This window comes from Schistocerca cancellata, chromosome 7, assembly GCF_023864275.1.
Source record: "Schistocerca cancellata isolate TAMUIC-IGC-003103 chromosome 7, iqSchCanc2.1, whole genome shotgun sequence".
NCBI lineage: Eukaryota > Metazoa > Arthropoda > Insecta > Orthoptera > Acrididae > Schistocerca > Schistocerca cancellata.
This window is the reverse complement of record NC_064632.1, coordinates 553,929,623-553,949,045: the sequence shown is the minus strand read 5'-3', so window position 1 is coordinate 553,949,045 and position 19,423 is coordinate 553,929,623. Positions and strand designations below refer to the sequence as shown.

Sequence of the window (19,423 nt, the reverse complement as noted above, 5' to 3'; positions counted from 1 at the left end):
AGACACACATGGTTATGTATTAAATGGACTGCAAGCTCCAGAATTCCATGGTTTTGATGACCTTGTGACTTGTTGCATAAAGATGTTCTGTGGTGCAAGGATCTGGCAGGTTTTTGCAGACCAGATGTTGTGTGTCCTGTAGGTTACCACACTCACATAATTCCTCATCAGTGGTGTAGTCCTTTCAGTTAATGAATCTTGCTATAGCTCTGTTTGACGAGTTCCAGGTGCAAATGGAACTGCTGCTGATTTGTGCGTGACGCTGCTCCTTGACCTCAGCCGAGGTCTTTGTGCTTTATGTCCGAACAGGGGATACATGACGTCAGTTTCCTGCATCTTTTTCTCCATTTATGTGGCTGTTCTTCTGCGGATGTTAGGTGGTGCTAGATCTTCAATTTGAAAGATTTTGGTGACAGGAGTTGGTCATAAGGAGCCAGTCATAATGCGTCCAGTCTCATTCAATGACATGTCCACCTGTTAAGCATGTGTGGAGTTGTGCCAGACTGGTGGTGCATATTCTACTGCGTAGAAGCACAATGCCAGGGTGGATGTATAGAGTGCATTAGGCTGCAATCCCCAAGTTGTGCCAATAAGTTTATACAGGGTGTTACAAAAAGGTACGGCCAAACTTTCGGGAAACATTCCTCACACACAAATAAAGAAAAGATGTTATGTGGACATGTGTCCGGAAACGCTTAATTTCCATGTTAGTGCTCATTTTAGTTTCATCCACCTACGCTCAATGGAGCACGTTATCATGATTTCATACGGGATACTCTACCTGTGCTGCTAGAACATGTACCTTTACAAGTACAACACAACATGTGGTTCATGCACGATGGAGCTCCTGCACATTTCAGTCGAAGTATTCGTACGCTTCTCAACAACAGATTTGGTGACCGATGGATTGGTAGAGGCGGGCCATTTCCATGGCCTCCACGCTCTCCTGACCTCAACCCTCTTGACTTTCATTTATGTGGGCATTTGAAAGCTCTTGTCTACGCAACCCCGGTACCAAATGTAGAGACTCTTCGTGCTCGTATTGTGGATGGTTGTGATACAATACGCCATTCTCCAGGGCTGCAGCAGCGCATCAGGGATTCCATGCGACGGAGGGTGGATGCATGTATCCTCGGTAACGGACGTTTTGAGCATTTCCTGTAACAAAGTGTTTGAAGTCACACTGGTACGTTCTGTTGCTGTGTGTTTCCATTTCATGATTAATGTGATTTGAAGAGAAGTAATAAAATGAGCTCTAACATGGAAAGTGAGAGTTTCCGGACACATGTCCACATAACATATTTTCTTTCTTTATGTGTGAGGAATGTTTCCTGAAAGTTTGGCCATACCATTTTGTAACACCCTGTATATGATGTTTTCCTGAGCAGATACTTCAGTCTTGTTTCTTGGCAGTGATCTTTGAATGTGAGACTATAATACAACTGTACTCCCAGGTATTTTTTAGTATTGCCCTGGCATAGTTGTTGCCCTCTCCAGGTAATACTTAACCTCCTCCTGGCTTCTCGGATTCTCAGACAGAAGGCACAGATCCGTCTCTTTCTGGGATTTGGCTTTGGGTGGCTATCATCGTAATTCTTACTGAGATCCTAGAGAGCTGGTGTCAGCTTCATCTCCAATTATTCAAAGGTTTTGCCTCAAGCTGCAGTTGCTGTATCATCTGCATAAATGTTCTTGTTCCAGGGTTGATTGGCTGGTTGTTAGTGTAGTTGTACAGCAGGGGTGCCAGTATGCTACCTTGAGGGAGACCATTCCTCAGGGTCCTGCACTGGCTCTTCCTGTTATGCAGAGTGACAAAAAACCTCCTGTTTTGTGGCAAACACTGGATGACCTGTATTAAGCGGTAGTCTTTCATAGATAAATATACTTTTCTAATCAACTGTTGTGATTGACGTCATATGCTGCTGGAAGATATTTAAATGCCATTCCTGTGACTTGTGCTCTTTTGTATCCATCTCTGTATACTGAGTCAATTTGAGGATTTGACCACAGCATGACTTTCCTGGGCAGTAACCTGACTGCTCATTTATAAGGTTTTTATCAACATCATGTGAGATGCAATTGAGGATCGGCCTTTCCAGGACTTTTTACAGTTGGCAAAGAGAAATTTGTCGAAAGTCAGATCAGTTGGTTCCTTTCCAGGCTTCAGAAGTGATGCAACTTTGGCTTTGTGGCAGATCTTAGGAATCTGTAATTTTGAAATGCAGGTGTTCATTAAATTTAAGATCCATTGATTTCTAACTGGCCCAAACATTTGCTCTGGTCTTACATCATCTGGGCCTGCTACTTCATTGTTCTTCATAGATTGAAAAGTTTCTTCCATGGTGAAGGGAATATTAATTTGGTCTTCCTCATCAATATTTCATTGAAGCTTCCTGTCCACAGCTCTTCTTTTAGTTTTCCCATTCAGTAGTGGTTGATGTGCAATTTGTTCAGGTGTTAAATTAAATAGGCTTGGAGGAGAACTTGTGGGGTCACTGTTAAGTTTCTTCAGCAGCTTCCACGCCTTGCGGCTGTTCTGTTTCATGTCTACTCAGGTCACTACACCACACCATTTCTCTCTTCTTGTTGCTGATATAACATCAGTAGTTCCTCACGTGTGTGAGTTGTTTCTTTGTGGAATGGGTCGGCTTCAAATAGGTGTTCGTATTTCCGAAAGAGAGATCTTGAATCATTATCAAGTCCAGGGATGTAATCTGTTCTGCATCCTCCAGGAATGTGTCTGCGAGAGATGATTTTAAGTAATTTGGTAAACCTATCGTAAATTTCTGGGTTTGGCTTAAGCTTAATGACTTCCTTATTGAGTCTGTGGTTGAATTACTCCCACTGTGCTCATATAAAATTGAATAGTCTTTTAAATTGGGTAGTCTCTGATTTCACCATTGCTGCCACAGTGCAGATTACTGGTTGGTGCTGAATGTGAGGGAGAGACCCCAAAATTTCCTTCTTTGCCTGCTGGGCAATATGGTCACTAACGAATGTGTTGTCAGTGTTATATTGTGTGTGCCATGTCCCACTGTTGAAGAAGGATGGCAACTTCTGCTCATGTATTAACATCAACCCTCCATCTGTTTAGCCCAGTGTTCACGATCTGGTCCACTCTGATTAGTCTCTGGGAACCCCAAGACGTGCTATGGCAGTTTATGTTATCAGTGACCAGCTTTATTGCTGAGATTGAAAATTGGAGCATTCTGTGCACTTGAATTATGCATTTGGTGGTTTAGAAATGGATGTCACCGTGCATGACAACAGCCCTGATGGTTAGGGAATGAGACTGAGTCAGAATGAAAAAACAAAAACTTAAAAAAGGGGGAGGGTGTTTGTCACAATTCATCATATAATGAATTGGCTGCAACCAGTTGCTTTTATAGATGATTGTTTTTGGTGATGACATTTGAAGGTGCCTAACATTCCACCTTCAGATGTTTACATTTATTTCAGGTAACGAACATTGTTTCTGTGCTAATGACATTGCAGAATTTTACAGTGGAAGTTCTTGAGACAGCTGTTGTCAACCGTCGTAAGTAAACGGTGTTCACAACATGTAATCAGTGTAGACATATGAAGATGTGGTGAACACAAAATGAATATACTCTATAAAACATGCTTTTTGAAGCATAATTTGTTGTTGTAGCATGTCAGGGAAGGTGTGCCATTTATATCAGCGCATCACCCTATAAACATTAACATCTTGGACATTATGGTTTTGACTTAATGCATTTTGAGTGCTGCTGTAGCATTATGTCGCGAGGTGGTCCCTGAGCTTAAAAAAGGATGTGAATCTGACTTGTGGGTCGCTAAAGGTTTCTCATATCTGCTCTACAATATGAGGATTGTAGAAGAAAGGATTTCATACCTCCAAGTAAAACTGTCAAGACAGGAGAAAAATGTATATATATTTTAGTGTATTGTCAGTTCACTTTTTAAAGAGCCATGGCACGGCAACTATCAAGAATTGGTTTCGATATATGTTGAAAGATTATGTATTTATTTGTAATGATATTCACTCATTTCTGTCCACTACCTACCTTACTTCTGATATTTTTGTAGCCATACTGTTTACAGGTTAATTTACTGTGTTGTGACTTTATATTCAATTTCTGTATGTCAAAATGAATGGATCTGATGCTGCCTCATTGACTATGACACCGTCAACTCCCTCCATTCCTGTTCATGGAAAGAGAGCAGTGAGTCACAGCCGAGCTTGCAAAATGATGATGAATGTTGTTAAATGCTGCAACTCAGACAAACAGCAGAACAAATTGCTACACCTGCTGCTGTGTACACTGGAAAAATGTGTCCAGCTTTAAATAAACTCTTGAAGTTTACTAATACTCATCCTGGAGAATCTCCAGGAACTCAAAGAAGGAGGAGGAGGAGATTTTCAGTAATTCTTTTATTCAGCAGTCCTAGTCAATGAGAGAAATAAGACTGATGTTCCCGATTCCTTGTGGAAATGAAAGGGATTTGTGAAACAGGTAACAATATTTTTTACCTTCGTGAGACTTGGTTTGATAGTAACCTGATCCTACATTGCTTCAAAATTACTTGTTTTTGCAAGTGTAGGTTTCAAAAATGGTTTTATCTGAGAAGCTTAGCGTCAGGTCTATAGTAGATCTGTCAAAGGAGACTACCATAGCCCAGTGAATTCCATGTACTTCGAGAAATGGTTTCAGGAATTATTTTTGCCAGACCTTCTTCCACAGTGGGTGACTGTCGCGGAGAGTGAGCTCTGTAACATTAGGCAGCTTGACAAGACACCAATAAAAAAGATTGTGATGGAGGGGCTACAGAAGAGGATAATGATGGCAGTATGAGAAAAGGGGCTCTCTTCCCCCTGACTGAATTGCACCAACAAGTGGAGAAAATTTTCGTCATTGACAAAATGGGCTTAAAGTCTAGGCAATAAAGTTGTCTGCTTACGATTGTACAATTGTGATCTCAATGCAGTTGAACTTGCATAGGCAAAAGTTTAAAGATATTTTAGAGAATGTAGTGTGACTGGGGACATGTCCAGTGAAATCCTACAAAAGCACACAGATGCTCCCTTCAGAAAGTTGTTACTGCTTAAGACTGGTGTGGGTACTGTAATAAGGTAACATGATTAGAAATTGAGTACTGTATGAACAGTGCCATCATAGAAGTTACCATTGGTGATGTAATTATTAACATGGTCACAACTCGCTCGAATGATGATGAATTGGAACAATTCAGGATGATGAATGTGTTAGTTACCACGCAAATGAAATGGGTAGCCTAGAGTAAATCTGTGTGTAATGTTCAGGTGACTGGATGTAGATATTTTCTGCAAAATTAAAAATAAAGAAGTCATTGGTAATGTATTCAGTGTTAGTAAATTTTATGTCCATCACCCTAAGCTAGATTTGATTTTAATTTCATCTGCCCACAGTGTTTGAAGGTGCTTTAGATTCATTAATGACATTTGACATTCGTATTTGCAACTACTAATACACGTGAAAGCAGATGACATTTCCAGGTGTAAGTGGAATCAGGCAAAAAATGCTACCACTCACAATTTTTAAATGAGTGAAACGAAACATCTGATCTAAAACTATAATTATTTTTAGTAGTAATAAGTAACTTTTTATGTACCTTTAATAACAAATTTCATTTGTGCAGTAACTGGTACATATTTTATAGCAAAGAGTATTTTCAGTGGATATATCTGATTTTAACCAATTATGGATACATATACAAGGGTCACTCCAAAAGAAATGCACACTTTTTTATTTTAAATCCATCTTTTATTCTACATATTTGAAAGTTTTACAGTGTGTAGATACATCCTTTACGAATGATATTTTCATTTCTCCACATAATTTCCATCCCTCTCAACTGTCTTACGCTATCTTGGAACCAGTGCCTGTACGCCAGCACTGTAAAATTCTGGACCAAACTGTTGAAGCCACTGTTTGGCAGCATGCACAAGGGAGTCATCATCTTCAAACCTTGTTCCACGAAGAGTGTGTTTCAGTTTCCCAAAGAGATGATAGTCACATGGAGCCAGGTCAACACTGTTAGGGCGGGTGTTTCAGTGTTGTCCATCCGAATTTTGTGATTGCTTCCATGGTTTTTTGACTGACATGTGGCTGTGCATTGTCGTGCAACAGCAAAACATCCTGCTTTTGCCGATGTGGTCGAACACGACTCAGTTCAGCTCGAAGTTTCTTCAGTGTCGTCACATATGCATCAAAATTTTTAGTGGTTCCACTTGGCATGATGTCCACAAGCAAGAGTCCTTTGGAATCGAAAAACACAGTAGCCATAACTTTTCCAGCAGATGGGGTGTGGCCCCCCCCCACCCCCTTCTTGGGTGAATTTGCATGATGCCACTCCATTGATTGCCTCTTTGTCTCTGGTGAAAAATGATGGAACCACATTTCACCACCTGCCACAATTCTTCCAAGAAATTCATCTCCACTATTCTCGTACTGTTCCAAAAGTTCGCTGCATACCGTTTTTCTTGTTTCTTTGTGAGCCACTATCAGCATCCTGGGAACCCACCTGGCATGAACCTTTTTTAACGCCAACACTTTCAGTATTCTGCAAACACTTCCTTCCACTATCCCAGCATAGTGTGACAGGTCGTTCACTGTAACGCATCTGTCAGCAGTCACCAATTTGTTAATTCTCTGCACATTGTCTGGAGTGTGTGCTGTATAAGGCCTGCCGCTGCAAGGACAATTTTCAATATTGCCATGCCCGCTTTCATCACGTAACCTGCTTGCCCACCGACTAACTGTACTGCGATCAACAGCAGCATTTCCATACACCTTTTTCAACCTCTTGTGGATGTTTCCCACTGTCTCGTTTTCACAGCACAGAAATTCCATGACAGCACGTTGCTTCTGACGTACATCAAGTGTAGCAACCATCTTGAAGACATGCTGTGACTGCGCCACTCACGGGAACAGGTTGAACTAAGTTTGAAAACAAGCGGGAAGGATGTATCTACACACTGTAAAACTTTCACATGTGCAGAATGAAAACTGTTTTTTTTACAAAAATAGTGTGCATTTATTTTGGAGTGACCCTCATATAATATAGATCCCTATGTGATAAAGTACATCTGCTGCTTTTTACGAGCACAAAGACTTGCTTAAACAGCTGTTGATACCGACTGAGGCCATTGGACTCATGTCGAAACAGTGTGTATCAACAACACTGAAGAATGGCTCTTTGGAAAGTGAATATACAATATTTTATTTTGCAAAAAATCTGGTTTACCATTACATTGAAAACCACACAGAATGAAATAGATTTTTAAGTAATCCTCAAAGCATCAGCTATCACTAGGGGAAATAAAAATAATGCAGTTTTTATTACTTTGTTATTATTTGTTTTTGTAACAAATAATAGAATTTCTTTTTTTTCCCTTGAGAATCTAAAATAAATTTTTGAAACTCCAAGTGCTCCAAATAATATACTTTTGACCTAACAAATTCTAAGCAATTAAATTTATAAAAGAAACAGGCTCAATCAACAGTATTTTTAAAAAAGTTCAGGTTAATAGAATTTTTAAACATCGTTACATACAGTAGACAGAATTTCCAATGGTAATATATTTTATTTTTTTTTTCTGCATAGAGTAGATCGACTCCTCTGAAAATTGGCAAATTTTTGCGGTTGACGTTTTTGAACATTTCACTACAGCAAACATGTGAGGCTGGGAACAGGGTAAATATATTCTCATTTTGGCCTGTGGAATAATGGCGAAGGTCCTGAAGGTGTGAGTTGTAGAGTAATGTCATGTTCTGTTGTGTTTAGGACAATGATTATCCCAGAGTACAACAAACTAGAATATTTAAAAGTTACATATAATGGAATAAAAGTTTCTTTGCTCACAAAGTTTGCCAATTTATTCCTTAACTTGCATTTCAAAGTAGCCTTCACATCACTGCTCATCCTCCTCCCATAAAAGTTTCAAAACAATCTGATGACTTAAAGTTATGGAAATTTCTTGTTCCAGGAAATGTTTGATGTTCTACAAAGTGTTCTGCATGCTCAGAGTGTGTCTGATTTACAGACTCCTTAGAAGTAAATTAAAATAAAACTTAACTTCGGTGGAGTTAACGCTACAGAACTGAAACGATCTGTCAAATGTCATCAAATATAACACAAAGATTCTTAAGTAATCCTTCACCTTCAGTTATTTTTTTGGTAAATTATAATAGGATATATGATGCAAACATGTCAGATTTGAACCATTTCTTTCCACAAACCTCAGTGAGAAATTAAATTTGCATTTACATTTACATCAAATTGACATCAAATGACAGAGCAAGATTTCATGATCATTGTTCATGTTTCTGTTGATATACAGGGAGCTACTTCGCCTGTTCACAAATCCAGAGTTGATCAAATGGTCTGGCCTTTGCGAGATCTATGAAAAGGAGTTGAGGCAAGGCTCACCACAAAGTAAGCCCACGTCTGTGTTCACTGCTGACTCGGAACAAGGACAGAAGAGGTGGCAAGATTTGAAGAGCCGTGTTGTTGAGCATGTAAGATAATAAACTGTCTTGTCTAGTTGTCATTTACATCTTTATTTTACCAGTTTACTTTGGATAAACAGATTCTATATTCCATATTCTGATTATACAGGAAAAGTAAAAGAATGTTAATTTTCTATAATATTAACTAATTTAGGTAAGTTGTTTCCAACTTAGAATGCCATCACCAGACTATAACAAATTCTGTTTTTTATTTTAAGCACATCCCTAGCTTGATTACATTTTAAAGCTGGGGGTCGGGGGAGTGAAGATATACCAATATCCCCCCCCCCTCTCTCCCCTCCGCTGCTCCCCCCCCCCCCTCCCTACCACCCTCATTCCCTCCATTTTTTCATTGCCCTTCCCTCACTTTGATGATACCCATCCTCTGTTTTTGACTATAGTTCTTATCTGCTGTGTCATGACTGAATTGAATTAGAAGTTTGAAATGAAATTAAATAATAATATTGTTTAAAAAATTACATTTTTTCCTTATTTTGCAGAATATCAGAGTAATGGCAAAGTATTACACTAGGATAAGTCTGAAAAGAATGGCAGAATTGCTGGATTTGCCCATTGAGGTATGTACAGTGTACTTACAGTGTGAAAAAATTTTGATCACATTTTCGTATAGTGCCAAACATGTTAATGAAAGTGCAGACGTACTAATAAAGAATTGACTCTCTCTCTCTCTCTCTCTCTCTCTCTCTCTCTCTCTCTCTCTCTCTCTGTCTGTCTGTCTGTCTGTGTGTGTGTGTGTGTGGGGGGGTGTGTGTGTGTGTACGCGCGTGCTGCTCACTTGTGTGGTTGAGGGGGGGGGGGGGGCGGCGGCGGCTTAGTCAACTTGTGCACAAATGCACACTCAAGTTATCATAGAGCAAACTGAGTTTCATAAATTTGGAAAAAATCACATAAACAGTTACTAAAAGGGCAAACGGAGGAACTGACAAGACTGCTCAATATATTGAAAAAAGACAGGTATGGCAGTCAACTTGGTCAAAATTTGTTGTGTTATTTGCTCCACTAACTATGTTGGAGGGCCACTGGAGGCAACTCAAACATAAACAATTTTTACCCTCCATACTTTTCTCCATAATCAAATTCACTATTTCTTGATAAGTCGGGATATGTCCTATCAACTAACCCCTACTTTTGGCCAAATTGTCCCATAAATTACTTTTATCAGCAATTTCATTTAGTTATCTTCATGAGTTATTCAATCTACCCGCCTAATCTTCTTCATTCTTATGCAACACCATATTTCAAAACCTTCTACTCTCTTCTTTCCTAAAATGTTTAACATCCACATTTGATTTCTGTATAAGGTTACATTCCAGACGAAAAGCTTTATAACGTTGTCAGCTATTTTGTTCCCCAAATTGCAAAAGTCAACAGTTACCTTCAGTGTCTAATTCTCGCAGCATTATCTGATTTGATTTGACCACATTCCATTCAGTCTTGTTTTACTCTTCTTGGTGTTCATGTTATGATCTCACTTCAAGACACTAGCCATTCAACTCAACTAATCTTGATAGGCAAGTTACATAAAGCTATTGTGTATATTTTCCCATTGTTTTCTCTTGTATAATCCAGTCTAGTATTTTATAACAAAACTAGAACCTGCCTTCTACAGTCTTGCTGCATTTAAAAAAAATAAAAACCAGGCTCGAGGTACAATCACTGTTAAACATGGGACTCGGAGAAACTTCTCACATTCCTCTACTTTATCTCCCAGTAGTTCAGCTGCTTTTATAATTGCAATAAAGTCGTAATGTTCATGTCACAAAACTTCTAGGATGTTCTGAAATTGTAAAGAAAGGGCTGTTCTCAGAAAGATGTTTTGAACAATGAAAATTGGTGGCAAGGTGCTTGAAGTAATTATTATTTTTTGAAGGCATGTGAATTGACAAGGCATTGGTCTCTTCATTTAAAATTAGAATGAAATAAAATAGTAGAAATATTGGAAATTTGCCTCTAATAAAGTTTTGCAACGTTAGTGCATTATTTCTTAATTGTGAAAACAGGGTGTATACGGCCCGGGAGATCCGGTAAAAACACGGTAATTTTTTCATCCGGGAGAAAACTGGGAAATACACGGGAAGTTTTTAGAACTCCAGGAATATTTCAGAGTTCTAGTTTTCAATTAAATTTTTGTAATTTTGATTGCTGTCAACTGATAGTCTAACAAAGAATATTACTCTACCTCGTTACTGCAGAATTATATTGCAGCAATAAAACATAAATGAGAGTAAAACATAAGTTGCCATTTACAACAAAACAAGCTGCACACGCAAACGTCTGCCAACAACAAAATGTGCTAAACGCATTAGGACGAAAGATTATGCAGTATTTCATAACAGAAAACTACTTGCGATGAGCATTTACATTAGCTTCGTTAGAGAAGATGCCAGTCGTATATGAACCGTACATTCTTTCGTTCCGGCTGCTTGAAAAAAAAATGGCTCTGAGCATTATGGGACTTAACATGTGAGGTCATCAGTCCCCTAGGACTTAGAACTACTTAAACATAACTAACCTAAGGACATCACACACATCCATGCCCGGGGCAGGAGTCGAACCTGCGACCATAGCAGTCGCGCAGTTCCAGACTGAAGCGCGTAGAACCGCTCGGCCACACTGGCCGGCGCTGCTTGGAAGTGTGGCTGTAGCAACGAGCCAGATGCTACCCGGAAAATTTTTTCTGGCACGCAGTGTTTACCTTTAGTTATTTTGCTGTGTCCTCTTCGTTTACAGATCTCACATCATGAAAACAAAATGCATTTCTGTGGCCGGAAGCCATCAGTTCATAGATTTCATAGATAAAATAGATTCACATAATTATGGAAGGCTAAAATACATTATTCGTGTCAGTTTTTTGGTTTTATGTTGTTTCCAGGTTTTTAACAGTGAAGCATTAATCGCCTTGCAGAACGGTGAAGTTATTTTCGTCGGTTTGCTAAAGAAATTTTGTTGTTATTAATCTTTTCCGCTGAGGCTGTCAATTTATACGAAACGAAGTGTTTCGTCCAATACTACTGGCTAGTTTCAACTGTTTGCTGGATTTCAAGTGTACGTTTAGATCTTCTGGCACGTATGGCATTATGGATAAAATCAAGTGAGCGTATAGCATCGTTGGCCGGGACGCCCCTATTCGAGGAAGTTCGGCCGCGTCTTTCGACGCCACGATATTAAAGAACCAAACACGAGATAATGTAGTATTGGTACCCCAAGAAAATTTACATCCAGAGAACCACACTGAAAAGCTTAATATCAGGTTGGGGCCTACTTCATTGTGAATCTGGAGATACGAATGTACACTTTAAGCGGAATTGGGTATTTTAGTATGGTTTACGTAATTCCGATGCTCTTGGATTATCATGTGATGCTCTGTTTCTTTTATTACGCTATGTAAGTTCTCTTAATGCCTTAAACGTACGAACATACAGGCTGCACACTGGCAGTAACAACAGTTTTCTGGTGGCCAATGGCAGCTGATGAAACGAACCTGTTTCTAATAGCTCGCGGGAAAATATTGTGAATGGGGGTTTGAAAAGCATCACTCTGTGTAAATATCCTTTTACGCAAGACGAATTATGTTCTTTATGAGAATGTTCGATGAATTTCTTAAATCATAGACCGTTTGACTCTCGTTTAAAACTTAAAATTTTATTGGCGGTTTTGTGTGATGTATATTAAAGTGTAACACACGGAAAAAAGACCAATTGAAACCTTAGCTTTTCTGGTGACTAACTGATCTTCGAGACCAGTATTATATGTGAAAGTGTACCTTCCGTTCCAGCCACACTTGTGTATTAATTTAAACCATTAACTTTTCCTACTCGTGTGTTGTGCTATTTAACAGTGATGTTGCTGCTGACTGACTACATCGCGTGTTCTATGCTCTGAATACCTGCTTTCATTGGCTGGCGAGATCACGTGGGATGACCTATGACTTGCCGAGTTTGGTGGAAATTCGAATTTATACTTTTTTAATATGAAAATATGCAGCGTACTTGTGATTGCATATAATTTTTTTTACCCTGCTCGTGGTCATTTACTAATGTGCCGGGAATTTGAGGCCGGTGCATTAAACCTTAACCCTTCGAAGGATTGATAAGATTTACAGCTCCGAGGGAACGTATCCTGACAGTTAACACGGAAAAAGTGTATTTTCGTCTGGGAGAAAGTGTATTTTTAACCGGGAAATCAAGGAAAAATCCGGAAATTTTTTTTCCTTGTCCGCGTATACACCCTGGAAAAGTATGAATTTAAAAGGTGTCACAGTGGGTGGCTGGTATATCCATGTAAGAGGGAAAATTTCAAAGTACTGCTCACAAAACACATGTAAGTACAGAAAGCTATTTTTTGGAACTTTTAGTTCCTTCCTCAAGTAGGGAAGAGGAATCATGCTATGTGGAGGGGTAAACATTTCCGAAAGTAGTAGTATATTGTCAGCCCATAGTGTTACATAAATTCATGGTGACATGAGGTATCAGTGATGACTGTATCACGTTCAAAACTGCATGTCGGGGTTTCATACAGCATAAACAGAAAACACAATAATATTGCAAATTATCACCTACCAGAATAGGCAACAATATCCAGTGTCTTAGGAAAATCATACAAGCCAATATCTTGCATTCTGCCATTGCAGCACAGTATGTTTTGCCTGCTCACTATTTCTGTAGGCGGGAAGCGAGTAGTGTGAGGTGTGTTCGTAGGGTAACTGCTTCATCAGTGTTGTCCAAACGTTAGGAAGTTACCATCCACTTAAAAGTTTAAACACTGAAAGAGCACTGTTCAGTTGAGGCTACGTATGTAAGAATAGGTAGTTAAATGGATTATAGATGTTGACATGTGTAAGGTTACACAAAAAGGATTACAGAAGGAAGAGATGGCAGTCTTTCCACTTATTTAAGAAATATTACTGACACAGTACTTAAATCAAACAGTGGAAAATCCAGGATGGAATGTAACAATACCAGAGAAGGAAAGTTGCTACTCACCATATAGCGAAGATGCTGAATAGCAATAGGCACAATAAAAAGATTCACACAATTAAAGCTTTCGGCCATTCAGGCCTTTGCCAGCAGTAGACACACACACGCACACACACACACACACACACACACACACACACACACACACACACACACACACACACACACACACACACACCTGCAGTCTTAGAGAGCTGAGACCACAGTGCGAACAGCAGCACCAGTGCATGATGGGAGTGGCGACTGAGTGGGGGTAAGGAGGAGGCTGGGGTTGGGAGGGATAGTATGGTGGGAGTGGCGGACAGTGAAGTGTTGCAGTTTAGACGGAGGGCAGGAGACAAGGTGTGGAGGGGGAAGGGGGTAAGTTGCGGAAAGGAGAGAAATAAAAAGAAATTTAAAAACTGGGTGTGGTGGTGAAATGACAGCTGTGTAGTGCTGGAATGGGAACAGGGAGGGGGCTGGATGAGTGAGGACAGTGACTAACGAAGGTTGAGGCCAGGAGGGGTTACGGGAACGTAGGACGTATTGCAGGGAAAGTTCCCACTTGCGCAATTCAGAAAAGCTGGTGTTGGTGGGAAGGATACATATGGCACAGGCTGTGAAGCAGTCATTGAGATCAGGGATATCATGTTTGGCAGTGTGTTCAGCAACAGGGTGGTCCACTTGTTTTTTTGGCAACACTTTGTCAGTGGCCGTTCATGCAGACAGACAACTTGTTGATTGTCATGCCTATATAGAATGCAGCACAGTGGTTGCAGCTTAGCTTGTAAATCACATGACTGGTTTCACACGAAGCCCTGCCTTTAATGGGATAGTTGATGCTAGTGACCGGACTGGAGTAGGTGGTGGTGGGAGGATGTGTGGGACAGGTCTTGCACCTGTGTCTATTACAGGGGTATGAGCCAAGAGGTAAGGGATTGGGAGCAGGGGTTGTGTAAAGATGGATGAGTATATTGTGGATGGTACTGAGTTACGAGGGGAATGTTACTCTGTAGCCGGACTGTGGGACTTTGGGAGGTGGTGGGAGACTGGAAAGATAAGGTACGAGAGATTTGTTTTTGTACAAGGATGGGAAGATAATTACGGTCATTGAAGGCTTCAGTGAGACCCTCGGTATATTTTGAGAGGGACTGCTCGTCACTGCAGATGTGACGACCACGGGTGGATAGGCTGTACGGAAGTGACTTCTTGGTATGGAATGGGTGGCAGCTGTGGAAGCACTGGTGCTGCTGTTTGCAGTGTGGTCTTAGCTCTCTGTGACTGCAGACGTGTGTGCAGGTTGCGTTTGGTGTGTGCATGCATGTGTGTGTGTGTGTGTGTGTGTGTGTGTGTGTGTCTGTGTGTCTGTGTCTACTGCTTACAAAGGCCTTAATGGCCAAAAGCTTTAATTGTTGAATCTCTTTATTGTATCTATTGCGACTCAGCTTCTCCGTTATATGGTGAGTAGCAACTTTCCTTCTCTGGTATTGTGACACAGTACTTAATAGCAGCTGAGCAAGGACTGCCCCAAAGCAGGCCCAGGTATTAATTGTACCCCAAATAAGTTCTTATGCGATCTGGATGGGAGCACATGTTGCCAAGGTTGTTTAGCATACGCTGCAGAAGTTTCACTTGAAAGACTTAGCATATCCTCCATACATACTTAATGTCTCCCCATGCAATTTCCTGCCCTGAAGAAATATATTCATAGCAATTGATTTGCTGTGGATGACAAGGTGCACATGTGGGTACAGTCATGCTTCTGTAAGCCTCGTTTTCATTTGACTGCCTCTCATAAAATAAATTGTAGGGACTACAAGAAGTTTTATATTGGCCAAATGGGGAGAAGTTTTGATGTACATGTCAGATAGAGTGAGAATAACTCATCCACATATGGCATGTATCTAAGAGGAATCAGCCATTCCTCATTATACAAGAACGGTTTGATAAATCTAGTAAATTTCCATGAAAGGATGTAATATTTTTGTTATGCTTCGTGGTTGATTAGCTTGATTATTCCAAAGATCATATAAAGAATTTCAACAATATGCAGTGTACAGTTCATTGTTGACAGCCATCTGAATTGGCCAGTGTGTAGTCTGTGATTGAAAATGAAGAAAACAGTTTGATACTGTTATTAAACATTTTCATTTGAAGGCTTGGACTGCCGCACAGATCAAAACGGAATTGGATGAAGTTCCTGGACTGTGCACCATCATTGATGACCACTTACTTTTGGGTTAATGAATTTAAACATGGTTGGACAAGCACCGAAGACTAAGTGCGCTCCTGCCATCCTATTGAGGTCGCCACAAATGTATCATTGACAGAATCGATGCTGTGGTAAAAGAATGACCACTGAATAAAAATAATGACATTGCAGAGATTGGAAGCATATGAGGTAGGTCATAATATTGTACACAGAGAGATGACAATGACAAGCTGTGTGCAACGTGGGTGCCGCTATTGCTCACAGTCGACTGGAAGGGCATCAAGCACAACATTTCAGCACAGTGTCTGGTGAAACTTCAATTGCAGTCTGCAAGACATTTTGCACCGATTTGTGACAATTGATGAAACATGGTTCTCCCATTGCACATCAGAGTTAAAACGGCAGTCAAAATAATGGCTGGTGAAAGCGCACTGAGGAAGGCAAAGACATTTTGTCTTCTGGTAAGGTTTTTTAGGATTCCCAGTGAATAATCCTCACAGGTTGCTTCGAAAAAGGCAGAGCCATAACTGAACCCAATTAGTAATAAATGAAAAGCACCAGTTTGCTTTTGTTCTACCCAATTAGCTTCATTGTTGGATTGTTTGAAACTTGTGTTGGCCGAAAAAAGACCAAGCACCATCCCACACACAAGCGATAACAACAGTGAAAGTGAAAGTGAAAGTGCATGAATTGGGCTTTGAATTGGTTCCCCATCCACACTATTGACCAGACTTACCCCCAGTGACTTCTCGCTGTTCCCTAACTTGAAACTTCGGCTTGCTAGAATGAAATTTTCGTCAAACGACGAAGTGGTAGCAGTCAATGAGTGTCCTGCAGTTTGACAGAACCTATTTTTCCAGTGTATGAAAAATCTGGAGGATTGCTGGACCAAGTGTATATCCCTGAAAGGAGATGAAGTCAAGAAGTAATGTAAGTTGTTTATGAAACAAACATTTTTTGTTGAGTTTTTACCAGACTTGTCAAACCACCACTGCATATAGACAAAAAATTAAAAAATTTACATAATACTGTTAAGGGAGAAACCAAGAATATTTTGGAGGAAATGAAAATATGAAGCATCTGAAAAAGCAGCTATCACAAATACTAAATGAGCAGACAGATTTGTGTGGGAGGGAGGGGGGGGGGACCAGGAGGTTTTTGGACAACTTTGGTTATATTTTAAGTTCCATATGAATCAATGAATGTGAAAGTCTACTTTTAATGTCATGGCATGTGGTATTGTTGCAGAGCCACAGTGTTTTTTATGTGGTAGTGTCTGTTATATTATATTAGTGATGTTAATGTGTATTTTAAAATACCATAAGTACCACAAGTTTTGGAAGTATCACTTCAGCATCTTTGTCTGCATCAAGATGATCGAAAAGGCATCAGAAGGTGTTACCAGAACTCTCCCTTCTGTTTGGAAGAAACTTTGGCCAGAGGAACTGCTTTTTACTGTAATGGCATATGAAAATTTTACGAACTCTTTGTTTCTTGTAATAATGACCATTATAGTTCATTATAGTGGTGACATTATTGTGAATACAGTGGAACCTCGCATAGCAAGTGTATTCGTTCCAGAATCTTACAGTGCAAAACACTCATTAAGCGAAACAGTTTATCCCATGTAAATTAATGTAAAACATGATAATGCATTCCACACAGAAAAAGTACTAAAAGTTTTATCTTATTCATGCCATTTATTCAAACAAAATTATACATACAGCATATTATGTGCTTTATTATTCATGATACATAACTAATTCCTTTTTACTAAGAAGCTACCTGTAGTCATTTATTTTTGCCGATACTTCAACACTTGGTGAAAATTCAACACAGCATTATCATGAAATAAATTTGTAGTGTGCATAGCCATTTCGTCATTGGGATGATGATTTTCAAAGTACACTGCAACCAATTCTCTCGCTTTTAAAATTTCTCTTTTTGCGCCAGAAGAAGACCACTTCGCTGTTACCACCTCCACCTCCGAAGAATGCCTCTCCACAATTTCCTGCTGTAAAATACACTGCAACTTCATAAGCTCTTTGATGGTCATTTCTTGGCTGTGATCTTCCACAAGCCCATCAATATCATTGTTATCCACTTCTAGTCCCATGCTCTTGACTAAAAACACAATCTCACTGACTATAGGCTCCACAGGTACTGACTCAAACGCCCCAGAGTCACATTCGACAACACACTCTGGCCAAAGCTTCTTCCAAACAGAAGGGAGGGTTCTCTTGGTAACCCCTTCCAACACTTTTTTGATCATCTTGACATGGACAATGACGTTGAAGTGATATTTCGAAAACACTCTTAGAGTGAGACTTCAGTCAACTCAAAGCAATGCTCGAAGATTGCTTCAGTTTAGAGTTTCTTAATGCTAGAAATAATCTGGTGATCCATAGGCTGGCGTAACTGAGTGGTATTGGATAGAAAAAATTGGATCTTGATGAATTAAAATTTTTTAAGGAGGCCGACTTGTAGGCCTGCAGAATGGGCAGGAGCATTGTCCATTACAGGCAAGATATGGAGTGGCAGATTCATCTCCAGCAAATATTTTTTCACTGAAGTGCCAAACACGTCATTTATCCAGTCACAAAAAAGATAACGTGTCACTGAAGCGTTGTTGTTGTTGTTGTTGTTGTTGTTGGATCTCCACATCACATTTAACCTGATATTCTGGATTTTACACTTCTTGAAGGCTCGTGGAGTTTCTGAATGGTAAACAAGCAGGGTTTGATTTTCAAATTGCCGCTTGCATTGGCACAGAAAGCAGTAGGAGGTGGTCTTTCATTGGCTTGTGACTGGGCAATGCATTTTCCTCCGCTGTACAAAGGTACACTTCGGCACCTTTTTCCAGAATAGACACATCTTGTCACAATTAAAAATCTGCTGCTGATGAAGTTCTCCACTGCCTTTGTGTCGGAGCTGGCTGTTTTGCCATGCCTCGCAATGCTGTGGATGCTGGTTCTTCTCTTAAACTTCTCGAACCACTCAAGGCTTCCCTTAAACACTTCTTCAGCTGCTGCCATCCTGGTGTCTTCTTAACGAGGTCAGCGAGAATTGTTTTTGCCTTGTAACAAATGATGTTCTCGTTAGTAGTGTTGCCTTGCAATTGCTTTTCATTTATCCATATAAGGAACAACCTTTCGACATGTTCCAGAATACAAAACCATTGTTTAGATATTCTTGTCACTCCCTTTGAAGCATCTATCTCCTTAATCTTGCCCTTTCCTTGATGGTAGTGAAAATAGTTTATGTAGACCAATTATATGTGTGTGCTAAATCACCAACAGTCTCACCATGTTTGCGTTTTTCAATGATTTCACATTTAATTTCTAAGGTCGTTGTATACTCTTATGGTTGTCTTGTTGCAGCTTCTTTGGGGACATTTCTACGAAGGTTATTAAAATTTGCACTCACAAGAAACACTGTGTGGACACAAGTTTAGAAAAATGCGTGATCACAAGCTGCACTGTGATGCTAGCAGAAAGATCGCTAAACCCAGACTGCAGTATGTACTAAAGACATTGTTCATATGCTGCTGCCGACAATGAAAGGCGTTCATATTGTTGACTGTTTCCTCACCATGTGCGAATGGCTGGTGATGTCACACTAAATGTACTAACTTTATTATAAACCATTTTACCTTCCACTATGTAAGATTTCTAATTAAGAATAATGACAAGCACATAATGTGT

The 19,423-nt window shown here is 39.8% G+C and overlaps 1 protein-coding gene across 1 annotated transcript in view; it reads left to right on the top strand.

Moving 5' to 3' along the window:
• LOC126091936 (26S proteasome non-ATPase regulatory subunit 12) overlaps nucleotides 1–19,423 on the top strand; it is a 101,576-nt gene that overhangs the window by 64,078 nt on the left and 18,075 nt on the right. The window contains exons 7-8 of the mRNA XM_049907258.1: nucleotides 8,363–8,540; nucleotides 9,032–9,109. Of these exons, the coding sequence (XP_049763215.1) occupies nucleotides 8,363–8,540; nucleotides 9,032–9,109 (256 nt within the window). The remainder of the gene's footprint in view (nucleotides 1–8,362; nucleotides 8,541–9,031; nucleotides 9,110–19,423) is intronic.